At 36.0% G+C, this 13,565-nt stretch overlaps 1 protein-coding gene across 1 annotated transcript in view; it reads left to right on the plus strand.

Annotated features, from left to right (window-relative positions):
• Nucleotides 1–11,400: 11,400 nt before the first annotated feature.
• The window catches only part of STARD3NL (STARD3 N-terminal like), a gene marked incomplete at its 5' end in the record, with an annotated part of 79,942 nt that continues 77,777 nt past the window's right edge, over nucleotides 11,401–13,565 (plus strand). The window contains one exon of the mRNA XM_090286889.1: nucleotides 11,401–11,595. Within this exon, the coding sequence (XP_090143015.1) occupies nucleotides 11,401–11,595 (195 nt within the window). The remainder of the gene's footprint in view (nucleotides 11,596–13,565) is intronic.

Consider the following 13,565-nt stretch of genomic DNA (forward strand, 5'->3'; position numbering starts at 1 on the left):
ATGTTAAACTATGATCAATAAAAAAATTTTTTTCTGCTTTTATTGGATATTTTCTGCTACCTTGTCTTACAAATCACTGACTTCATTCTCTCCTCCATGTAATCTGCTGTTGATTCCTTCTAGTTTATTCTTCATTTTGTATATTTTACTCTTAATTTTGGACTGGTTCCTTTTTTTATGGGTTCTATGTCCTTTTCATGCTTACTATCTTTTGTTTAAGTTCATCTATTCTTCTTCTTAGTTCCTTGAACATCCTTAATATTGTTGTTTTGAGTTTCGTATCTGGTAGATTGCTTACCTCCATTTTATTTAGTTGTTTTCCTAGGGATTTCTCCTGTTCTTTCATTGAAACATGTGTCTTTGCCTCCCCACTTAGCTGTGTCTCTGTATTTGTTTCTGTGTATTGGGTAATTTGCTATGTCTCCCAGTCTTGGTATGGTGGCCTCATTTAGTAGGTTTCTTGGGTTTAGTGGTGTAGTCGTCCTGATCACCTGCACTAGGTGCTCCAGGGGTGTCTCTTGTGTAGTTTAGGTGAGTTCACCTATTATGGTTGTGTCTTGATTGCTGTTGGCCCATCTGTGGGTAAGGTTGACTCTCAGTTGTGCTTACTATGAGGATTGACCCAAACACAGTGAATGAGTTGCTGTGTGTGGGCTAATTTTATGAAGTGGAAATCACCCCAGCAGGGTCTTGTGCTTATCAAGATCTCTTTTTAGATATACTGTTTGTGGAGCTAATGGGTGGTAGTACTCTGATGTGGTTTGATGTCCATGATCTGGTATGTTAGTTATGGAGCCCTTTGCAAGGGATTCCAGTGCAGGTTAATCAATGTCAGGCTATGAACTATCTGTTTGGAGCTACACAGCAATTCAGTTTGTGGCTGCCTTTCCTGGGCTTGGGTATGTGTGTGTGAGGGGCTGGCCACAATTTGTACTGACACTGGCTTTCACCAGCACTGAGCACAGGGGTAGGACAGCAAAATGCTAAATCACCCAGAGATCTGCTTCTCTACCTGCTGCCTGTTAGGCTTAGTCACTGAAAGAACCTCTGGCAGTATATGAATTGCATTAGTTCTCAGTGATCATCAGGTAGGGACAAGTGGTGTTCACCAGCATGATACAGATTCAAACTTGACTCTAGTATTGGGTCTATGACCACTCAGCAAAAGTCTCAGGGAATGCCAAGGCCAATCTCACCTCTCAGGGGCCTGAAAACATTTGCATTGGGTGGGTCCTCAGGGAGTCCTCAGGGTGAGCTCAGCAGAGTTCATCAGGACAAAATAGTCTAAAATTTGGCTGTTTGAAGAGAGGACTCTGCATAGGGTTGATATTGCCAGTCGGGCATGCAAGGGGAAAATGGCCACCACCCTAGAGCCAACAACTCTATCTCTAGATCCTCTATACCATCTTGAGTTTGCCTAGACCTCATGGAGAGTATTCCAAGAAAGTGTGCACTATGGGCCCTGCTGTCCACAACCAGCACACTCCTCTTAATTTCATAGCATTGCTACCAGTGCTCCAGGATGGGAGCCCTATGTTAGGTTGAGACCCTTCGCTCCTAAGGGGGAATATTTGCAGCTGAGATATTCCTCTGGTTTCTCAACTGCCAGCCCTTTATCTGTCTCACCCTTCCTATCAGTCTCAATGTGACTTCTTCTGTAAATCCTTGGATTAAGACTTCTGTTCAGCTAGTCTTCAGTTGGTTATTCAGATTGATCTATAATTCAGTTGTAATTTTGTTTTGGTTTTGGGAGGAAGTGAGTGTAATTTCTACTATGGTACCATCTTGGATATCTTCTCAACAAATATTTGTTAGCACCTGATCTAAGGAAGAAATGGAAATTGGGAGGATGAGTGACACATGAGTTGGGCATACAGTAATAAAATTTTCCTTATTAATTCCTAGTTTTACATTTACCTAGCTTAAATAAGACATTGCAAATATATTTCATGTAATTTAGGCAAATCTTTCATATTTAGAATATCTATAGGTCTCCCCACTATCCATAAAAGTTTGGGGAGGAAAATAAATCTCTTTTGAACATTTTTTGGAGGGGGTGAGTCATTGGATTGTTAGTTTTTAATTGAAGAAGTGAAATTCACATAACATAAATATAATCATTTTAAAGTGAACAATTTCATGGTGTTTATTTAGTGCATTCCAAATGTTGAGCAGACATCATCTCTATAAAGTTCTAAAACATTATTACTCCCCAATAAAAAACCTTTTATCCCTTAAATCTTTGCTCTCTTCCTCCTCCTCCCCCAGAAAAGTACCAGTGTGCATTCAGGGACTTCATGGATTTACCTATTCTTGATATTTCATATAAATGGCATCATACAACATATAACCCTTTGTGTCTAACTTCTTTCACTTAGCATAATGCTTCAGTACTCTATTCCTTTTCCTGGATGAATGATATTCCATTGCATGTATATACTACATTTTGTTTATCTATTCATTGATTCATGGATGTTTTGACTGTTTCCATATTTTTGTTATGGTGCATATTTCTGTATATTTTGACTACCTATTTTTAATTATTTGTGTATACACCTATAAGTGGAAATACTTCATCATACTATGTATAACTTTTTGAGAAATTAATAAATTGTTTTCCATGGCAACTGCACCTTTTACATATTTTATACTAGCATCAACAATGGACAAATGTTCAAATTTCTCCATATCCTTGCTAACACTTTTTATTTTCCTTTGGCGAGGGGGTGGTGTTTCTACTTTTTTTTTTTTCCATTTAGTGAGGGTGAAGCTGTATTCCATTGTGTTTTAATTTTAATTTCCTTAATAACAAATGATGCTGAGCATATCTTCATGTCTTAATGTCCATTTGTGTATGTTCTTTGAATTTTAAAATTTATTTGATAGTCTCTTGTTGTGGGAGTTCTTTATATAATGTGGATACTAGATTCTTATCAGATATATGATTTGCAAACATTTTCTCTCATTCTGTAGGTTGTTCTTCACTTTCTTGATATTATTCTTTGATTCAAAAAGTTTTTAATTTTGATGTACAGTAGTCCCTCTCTATATCGTGGTTCACTTATTGCAGCCTCACTATATCGCAGGATTTTTTAAAATATTGTATTTAATTATTTATTGCAGAGTTTTTGCTATATCGCGGGATTTTGCAGTACTGTATATGTATGTTGTTAAAGTTACATAGGTGTAAGAATATAGAATAAGTGTAAAGTTCCTACTTTGCGCGGGTGTGTGTCTAGAATGTAATACCTATTGTCCAATTTATCTGTTTTAATTGTTGTTTGTGTTTTTGTTGTCATATCTAAGAATCCATTGCCAAATCCAAGGACATGAAGATTTATACCAATGTTTTCTTCTAAGAGTTTTATGGTTTTAGCTGTTATATTTAAGCTGTTGACATCTTTTGAGAAAACTTTTGTATATGGAGGTAAGTAGGATTCTAATTTCATTAATTTGCATATATATGTCCAGTAGTCTTAGTATCATTCATTGAAGAGACTATTTTTACTTCATCAAATGGTTTTTGCATCTTTGTTGAAAATCAGTTGGCCATAGATGTTTGGGTTTATTTCTGGACTCTCAATACTATTCCGTTGATCTATATGTTTCTTTATTCCAGTACCATACTGGCTTGATTATTGTAGTTTTGTTGTAAGTTTTAAAATCAGGAAATATGAATCTTCCAATTTTGCTCTTCTTTTCAAGATTGTTTTTGGTTTTGGGGGGCACCTTATAATCCCATATTGTAGGGGCACCAAATGGTCCCTGTAAAAAGTTTCAATATGTAAGTATGTAAGGGCTTTAAATGTTCTTTGTAAGAAGTAGCAAGGACTTGCTAAAAGGCCTTGGAAAAAGGAATGTAAGAAGGAGTGTTATAGCAATTAGTGATTTACAACCTAAAAGGACCTCAGCCTCTATCACCTTCCATTTACTTGTGTCTGGTTTATAACATTTGTGAGGGTTGTGCTTTGCAGAATGTTTAGCCCTTTGAAAATAAATTGCTTCACAGGGAGTTTGTTGCTGGGTGAAGTTATGCTGCCGCCGCCAGAGAAAACCGTATAGCCTTGCGAATATCTGTTTCTGTTACTGCCAAGACATTCCTGCAGTCCTACCCAGCCCCCTCTTCCTAAGGCTGTTTCCCGCCAAAGAAGAAACAAAGAGACTGCACCAGTATAAAAACCCAGCGTTTAGACTCCATTGTAGGTTGGAGCATGTTAGAGACCAGCTCAGGGTCTGCCGAACTCCTGGCCATGACTAAAAATCCTTTGCTTACTTTATACACCGCTTCAGAGTGTTTAATATCGCCTATGTAGCTGTAACAATATGAATTTGAGAATCAGCTTTTCCCTTTCTGAGAACAAGGCTATCGAATAAGGCATTTAATCTGTAGATGACTTTGAGAAGTATTGCCATGTTAACAATATTAAGATTCTCAATCTATGAACATGGGATGTCTTTTCATTTGTTTAGGTCCTCTTAAATTTCTTTCAGAATATATTATAGTTTTGAGTATAAAGGTCTTTCATATCATTGGTTAAATTTATTTCTAGGGGTTTTTTAATGCTAATGTAAATTGATTTGCCTTTCTTAATTCCATTTGTATATTTTCATTGCTGGTATATAGAAATAAAACTGATTTTTTTGTGTTGATTTTATACCTGCAACTTTGTTAAATTTATTTGTTAGCTCGGAGATATTTTTTTAGATCATTCAAGATTTTTCTACATATAAAGTCATACTATTTGTGAATACATATAATTTTTATTTTTATTTTTGTTCCCATTTGGATATCTTTTATTTCTTCTCTGTTTCATCCAACTCAGGGACCAGGGCCCCATACTGGAAACACAGGCTGCCATCTTCAAGATTGTTGCAGAGCCTAAGACGGGATTTGTCAAGGGCAAGTAAAAACACCCCAGCTCTTCTACCATTATAAAGTTGCCTTTTTATTGATTCAACACTTTCTTGGTTGTGGTAAGCCTTTGTCTGTTTTCCAGTCCTCTCATGAAGTTGATTCTGACAGTGTCTGCTTAATTTTTTGGTGTTTCTGTGGAGGGATTAGTTATTAGAACTGCCTACTCCATTATTTTCAAAGATGCAACTCCAAACTTTTTTCTTGTAGTGCACAGCATTATTCTAGGCTAAGGGATACTAAAATAATGTTATTCACACCTTTTAACATGCTCGATTCATTCTGAGCTATACTTTAATATCTAGTATCAGACCAACTTCCCAATAACCACAATACTTGATTAAATTTGAAAAGGAAACAGTTTCATCTGAGAGTATCGAGTGCAAGCAGGGAAGATAGCTAAGTATCTCATCTTGGATAGTCTGGTAGAGATTTCTCTCACCAGTTGATATGCTCTAAAACTTAATAAAGAATGAAATGATTTCAAATGTAATCCCAGAAATGCAAAAAGGAAAAGCAAATTAAACCATTAGTATATGAATATGTGTAAATAAATACTGTCTATATAAAAATAAAATATTTTATTTGGTTTTAAAATAGTCAGGGAGAATTAAAATACATGACAACAATTGCGCAAAAGTCAGGAGTTGGGTAAATGAAGTTAAAGTGTTGTAAAGTCCTTGTTTTGTCCAGAAACTAGAAATAGTATTAATTTGTAGTAGACTCTAATAAGTCAAAATTCATTTTGCAATGAAAAAGTAAGCCACAGAGTAAGAAAAATATCTATAATACATATATATGACAAAACAATCAGACCAAAAATATAGAAAAATCTAGAAATCAATGAGATGTATAACCTAATTTTAAAATGGGCAAAATATTTGAACAGGCATTTCACAAGAGGATATCCAAATGACATGTGAACATATGAAAAAGAGTGAAACTCTTTTTGTCATCTGTGAAATACAAATTAAATTCTCACGTGATACCCCTATATATGCATCAAAAGGTGTAACAAACAAAACAAAACAAAACAAAACAAAACCTCCTTTCTCTTTTTCATAGTTGCTGCACCATTTCATATTATCACCTACTATGATACAAGAGTTATAATATCTCTACATTCTTGCCAACACTTGTTTTTTGTTACTGTCTTCTGAACTGTGTGAAGTGATAGCTATCTCATGGTGGTTTTAATTTACATTTTTCTGATTATTAGTGATATTAAGCATTTTTTTATATATCTGTCAGCCATTTGTATGTCTTCTTTGGAGAAACGTCTATTCAAGCCAGTCCTTTGCCCATTTTTTAAATCAGGTGATTTGTTTGATTTTTGTTGAAGAATTGTATCAGTTCCTTACATTGTTTGGAAGTTAGGTTTGCAAATATTTTCTCACATTTTTAGGTTCCATTTTCGCTCTTGTTGATTTTTTTTTAACTAAGATTTTTAGATTGATGTGATCCTGCTTGTTTTTCTCTTGTTATCATATTCATTAGATCATTGCCAGGATTAATGTCATGAAGCTTTTCTTATTTTCTTTGAGAAGTTTTGTAGTTTCAAGTCTTACATTTAAACCTTTAACCCATTCTGAGTTACATTTTGTGTATGTTGTGAGATAGAGGTCTATTTTCATCTTTTTACATGTAGATAACCAGTTTTCCCAACACCACTTATTGAAGAGACTATTTTTAGCATTGCTGTTGAAGATCAGTTCCCTTTGTATGTGCAAGTTTATTTTTGAACTTTCTACTCTGTTCTATCAGTCTGTCTTTCTGTCTTGATGCCAGTATCATATTGCTTTTACTATGGTAGCTTTGTAATATATTTTGAAATCAGGAAGTGTGATGCTTCTATCTTTGATCTTCTTTCTCAAGATTGCTTGGGCCATTCTGTATCTTTTGCAGGTCTATATAAATTTTAGGATTGTTTTTCTATTTCTGTAAAAAAAAAATGGGAATAGCATTAAATATATAGATTGCTTTGAGTAGTATGGACAGTTTAATAATATTAAGTCTTCTAATATATGACAGATTTTTTTTCCATTTATTTGTTTTCTTTAATTCCTCTCATCAGTGTATTGTAGTGTTTAGTGTATAAATCTTTCATTTCCTTGTTTAAATTTATTCCTAAATGTTTTATTGGTTTTGGTACCATTGTAGATGAGACTGTTTTCCTGATTTTTGGAGGTAGTTCATTTTTAGTGTATGGAAATGCACCTGTTTTTTGTATGTTGACTTTGTATTCTGTAACTTTTCTGAATTTGTTTATTTATTCTAATAGATGTGTGTGTGTGTGTGAATGTAATTTTTAGGATTTTTGTTTACACAAGATCATGTCACCTGCAAACACAGACAATTTTATTTTTTCACTTCCAATTTGGATGCCTTTTTTTATTTTTTTGCCTAATTGCTCAGGTTGGGACTTCCAATACTATGGTGAATAGAAGTGGTAAGAGTTCGCATCCTTGCTTTGTTCCTTACCTTAGAGGAAAAGTTCATTTTTCACCATTTGGTATGATGTTAACAATGAGCTTGTCATATATAGTCTTTGTTATGTTCAAGTACATTCTCTCCATACCGAATTTGTGCAGAGCTTTTATCATGATGTTGAATATTTTCAAGGGAAGTTGCATCTATTGAAATGACGATATAATTTTTATCTTTCATTCTGTTAATGTGGTGTATAACATTTATTGATTTGCATATTTTGAACCATCTTGGCATCCCAGGGACATATTACATTTGATCACGGTTTATGATCCCTTTAATGTGATGTTGAATTCTGCTTGCTATAATTTTTGTCACAGAGTTCTGCATTTACATTCATCAAAGATATAGACCTACAAATTTCTTTTCTTGTAGTGCCATTTTCTGGTTGTTATCAGGGTAATATAGGCCTTTAAAATGAGTTTGGAAATGTTGCCTTCTCCTCAATTTTTTTGAAGTTTGAGGAGTTCTGGTGTTAAGTCTTCTTTCAATGTTTGGTAGAATTCACTAGCAAAACCATCGGGTCCTGGGCTTTTCTTTGCTGGGAGGTTTTTCATTACCGATTCATTTTTTGTGTTATTGATAATTTTACTTCTCAGTATATATCCAAAAGGATTAAAATCAATATCTCAAAGAGATATCTATTTTTTCATGTTTGTTGCATGATTCACAATAGTCAAAATTTGGAACCAATCCAAATTTTCATTAACAGAAAAATGGATAAAATAATGTGGTATATTGATACAATAGAATGCAATTCAGCCTAAAAGAAGAAAGAAGTCATTGTATTTGTGACATCATGGACCAGGAAAACATTACACATTTTTTAAGCATTTAAACAGTAGAGGTGAATATTATCAATACGTAAATATTTTATCAAAATTCTTTTCTCAGTTTAAACATCATTTTATTTAAATAATAATTGATTGCATTCACTGATTCAAAAGCTAAAGCGCTAAACCATGCATTTCTGGCGTTTCAAAATTAATTGGGTGACAAATGACTGCATTATCTAATTCAAATTGCTTAAAAGGCATGTGAGAGATCAGTTGCACAACCAGAGACATTTTCTTACTCTAACATTGCTTCACTTGTTTCAATTATTATTTTTTATTTACAGTATCTCTCTTGTATGGATAATTCCTAGGGATTTCTGAATACAAAATTCAGGGCAAAAACTTCTCTATGACCACCTGGGCATCAGTGGGGACCTAGAGCCTGCACCTGAATGGGTTAGAGTTTATGGGTTCAGGTGATAGACCTAGGGGAGTTAATGTGAAGGCTGGATCAGGCTGCATGATGGGGTAGGGAGAGGATGACCCACAGTCCCAGTGGTGTCTCTTACCTACCTGTGGCCCATTGATGGCACTGACCATCTGAAGGGCAGACACAGGAAGCCAGCCTAACCTGAGGCTTCCAAGGGGTTTGAAGGAAGAAGGAGCCAGAGTCACTGTGTGCCCATGGAAAACATTATGCCTGGAAATAAGTCAGTTATAGGACTAATATTGCATGATTCCACATATATGAAGTATCTAAAATAATCAAACTCATATATACAAAGATCAAAATGGTGGTTGCCAGAGGATGAAGGAGGGGAAATGAGGATTTTTTTCAATGGTGATAAAGTTATAGTCATATACAAGATAAGTACGTTCTAGAGATCTGCTGTACAACATATAGCCCATAGTTAATAGGGTGTTGTGCACTTAAAAGCTGGTTAAGAAGGTAGATCTCATGCTATGTGCTCTTGCACCAAACATTTTGTAAAAAACAAAGAAAAAGCAATGAAACACAAGAAATCTTCTGGTGATGATGGATATGTTCATTACCTTATTTGTGGTAATGGTGTCACAGGTGTATGCATATGTTCAAACTCATTAAAATCTACACACTAACTACAAGCAACTTTTTGTATATTCTGTTTGATCCAAAAGGTGAAAACAAAAAACAAAACAAAAAGGAAGAGAAACATAAAAAAATGAGAATATCAGTATTGGCAAAGATATGGATCAACTGGAATTTTCATTCACTGCTACTGAGTTATAAATTGGCAAAGTAAAAAACTATTCGGCAGTGTTTACTAATACTGAATATAGGTATATCATGTGGCACAGTAATACTACTAGTAGGTATATATCAAAATCAAATCTGTAACTATGTGCATCAACAGACTGGTACAAAAAATATCCATAGCAGCATCATTTATAGCCATTCCAAACTTTAAACAACCCAATTTCAAGCAATATTAGAATAAATAAAGAAGTATTGAGATTATATACAAACATGAAAATGAATAAAGTACTACTACGTTTTTTAATATGGCCCAATTTTACAAATATATTACTGAGTAAAAGGGCCACACAGAGTCCATTTATAAGCTTTCAAAAACAGACACAACTAATTTGGTGGTAAAATTCAGAACAGTGGCTATTTTTGTGTAGGCGTACAATGACTAAGGAGCACGAGAGCTTCTATATTGGTAGAAAACATTTAAAATCTTGATCTAGGATGTGGTTACACAAGTTCATTCACTTTGTTACTAAGATAGTCATGATTATTGCAGTTCTTTTGTACATGTTACCCCTTAAAAATTTTTCACACCCATCGATTCAGAAAATTTTAAATATTGTTATTTTATCAGTTTTGGTGAGGGTTCATGTATTAGGGATAGGAATGTAAACTGAATAGCTACTTAGAGGAGCAAGTGGAGGAAATCTACTAAGATTTAAAATATGCATACTGAGCAGGATACTAGTCTAATTTGTAATGTTTTTGTTTATGGTTATGTGTAATTTAAAATTAATAACAGCACTTAGAATGCCTGGAAGAATATCAAAGATGTCAGCAACAGTATTTTCCTCTAGTAGGTGAACTGAGTGCCTGAGGAATTAAATGCAGAGGAGAATTTTCACTAAATAACTCTCTATTTCTTTAAATATTTGAAGGGTGTAAGTGTAGTTATCTATTGGTGAAAAGGTTTAAATAAAATACAGTATTCCTTCACTTATTGCGGGTATTTCGTTCTAGACCCCCCCTGCAATAGGTGAAAATCCGTGAAATAGGAACCTTACATTTATTTTAGTATTTATATATATCTTAAGGCTTTATAAACCCTTCCCACACATTTATAAACTGTTCCCAGTCCCTTATTGACCATTCCCTCTCCCTTATTAACCTTTTCCACAGTTTTATAAACACTTATGTTCTTAAACATATTCTACACCATTAAACCTATGTAACTTTTAACAACATACGTATACAGTACCACAAAAACCGGCGATACAGCGAAAAATCTGCGATAATTAAATATAATATTTTAAAAAATCCCGCGATACAGTGAGGCCACAATAAGTGAACCACAATATAGAGAGGGACTACTGTATGTAAATAACTTTAATTAAAACAATAATGAAAAGACGGCCTAACTCATGGGAAAATAGACACAAATACAATTAAGTGTGACTATGAGGAAGATCGAGGTGTCAGTTATGAGATAGGAGCTCAGAGAAAGCATCTCCTAGGTAGATATGGAGGCCTTGAAAAGAAGTCAAAACAGAGGTGAGCCTTGAACAGAGAGAAAGGCACTGTCCCACTTTTTCATTGCTGGATAGCTTAGTGAGAGGAGCCCAGGGGCCTTGAAATCCAGTCCCATTATTATTTTCCACGAGCTGGAGCCTAAATCCCCATCAAGAGGCCAGAGAAAGGCGGAAGAAACAAAATTGTCCACGAAGGGGAAGAAGCCGCTTTATTAAACTTAGGGGGACCAGTTTCAGGAAACTACAACCAGCTCCGCGGCGTCAAAGTACGAGTTCCAAATTCCCACCCTCTTCAAGGAAAGGCCAGCCCGCCCTCTCTTGCCTTTCCGCCTTGCTTACCGGGCAGTGGATGATTGACAGATACCCTCACCAATGAGTGAGTCTGCTAAGGCACTAAGGCACCAGGCAGATCTTTGGTAGCCTAAGGCGAGATGCAGACTCGGTTCGTATACGCCAGCGTGCTGACGTCACGGGCCGGGTAGTCGAAGAGGTTCGGGGAGGCTATCTGCAAGCCGTGGGCTGCGCCTCTCTGCTGGGCTGGAAACCGGGTCCTACCTCGCCGATCCCGCCCCTCCGCTCGCGGGGCCTCCCGCGGGCGCGACCACGGAGTTGCTGTTCCCTGGCCAGAGTGGGGCGGCCAGCCCGGAACCAGCCTATGAGGTAGGGCGGGTTTTTAGTCATCCTGTTTGACACATTGGAAAACTGACTCACCCAGGGTCAGATGACTTTTCCGAGGCTCACTGGAGATCTGTCAACGGGGGCCAGATCCGAAGCATTCGGTTGTTTTCTGAGCCCTGAGGCGTCCTTTGGAGAGGAAGAAAGTGGGCTAACCAAGGCTGTGTTTATAAAAGACATACAGAAGTGTAGTTGCAAATGCTTAGCCTGTTCTCACTCAGAGCTTGGGCTGGGAGTCGGGATGTTTGCCCGAGTGAGGTCTCTCTTCCTGCACCCTGCAGACCCCGAGGAGTCCTCAGTGGGACCCAGCCGCAGGCTAGTGCCCTGGCTTTCCAGAGCGACCAAGATTAGTGACTGGGATGATGTGTGGGTAATGCAGACAAGTGTAACCGACATCTTTTATTCATTAATAAAAGCTGTGTTCAAAACAAATTTAAAAAATTAAAGCACCAATCATGAATATGCTGGCTGTGGTTTTAGTTAACTGCTTTACCCACTTAGGGGCACCAAGCCATATTTTGAAATCTCAGTAGCAGGCTTACTTTGGTTTAGGATTAGAAAGAGATTTTTTTCTCTCTTTTAATTCAAACATTGGTTAACACTGAACTTTTCTCACCATTCCTTTAATGTGCCAATTGTTCACCATGTCATTTGTTTTTATTTCACAGATGCAATCACTGAATTCATCACTTCACTCAGTAATAGTTTGGATAAGTTTAGCAAGGTAACAGAGTAACAGGTTTAACCTCTCAAATATATTGGGATTAATTCAATTTGTTTATTTCATAATTCTTTTTTGAAAAGCTTCTGAAAGATACGCCCTCTTTCTAGAAACAGGATCTCACAAAAAAAAAAAAACAAACAAAAAACAACTTATGGTACTGTTGGTTTATTCATAAAGTAAAAATGTATATTGTATAATTATACATATATATATTGTCTATTATCTTGAAGAATTCATTCTCTTTAAATCTTGCTGTCTTGATCATTGACCTTTAAAGGCTGCATTATTGCATAAAACTGCATTAAAGAAATGAAACTAAAGCCGCTGCCAGGGGCTTTTCCTAACTTATGTTCGAAGAAGGATGGTAATTATTATCAACTGAATTTATCTTCAGATGAGTTTATTTATTGAGTGTATCATCTGTGCCACACTTTGTTTTAGGTGTTGGGGACTGACTGCTGAAAAATTTAGATAAGGTTTCTGCCCTCAAAGACCTTTTATTTTGGCAGAGATATAAAAAACATGTAAACAAAAATGACAGCTTTAGATAATGATAAGTGCTAGAAAAAATATTACAGGTAAGAGACTAGAGAGTGACTGGGATGTGGGGAGAAATTTAGGTATGGTGGTCAGCGAAGACTTCCTTGAAGAAGTGACAGTTTAAGTGAGACCTGAATATTTAGAATGAGTCAGCCATGGGAAGATCTGCTAGCAGTTTTCAGGCACACATACAAAAGAGCTAAAGGAAAAATGCACTTGGCATGTTCCAGGGATAGAAGAGAAGCCATGTGACTGGAATGGAGTGAGCCAAGGGGCGAGTGAAGTTGGGGGACAGTGATAGGAGATGACACTCAGTAGGTGAGCAGGAGCGGGATCATTTGAAAACCATGTAAGAATTGCAAACAGGCAAAGGAAATAGGATTTGTTTATTGCCAAATAATAAATAAATTTGTTTACTTTAGTGACACTCGCAGACTCTAACCAGCTCTCTGCTTTATTTTGGTTATGAAATCATTGCAATAATATAGTTTTTTTTTATCAGGAGTCTTCTTCTTAATGGAAAAATGTCTTCTTCCCTCAATACTGTGTCCCATGTTTCTTCCTTGTTCAATGTTATTGTGTGCAGGACCCTAAGCCTCTGTTTACCTTCAACTTCCTGGTTTTATTCTTTGTACTTCCAACCAATGAGCCCTCTCCAGTAGCATTTTTATGTGTCTTCCCTTTGGAAAGA

Source organism: Furipterus horrens, unplaced genomic scaffold (genome assembly GCF_987537825.1).
Source record: "Furipterus horrens unplaced genomic scaffold, mFurHor1.1.pri manual_scaffold_9, whole genome shotgun sequence".
Taxonomy (NCBI): domain Eukaryota; kingdom Metazoa; phylum Chordata; class Mammalia; order Chiroptera; family Furipteridae; genus Furipterus; species Furipterus horrens.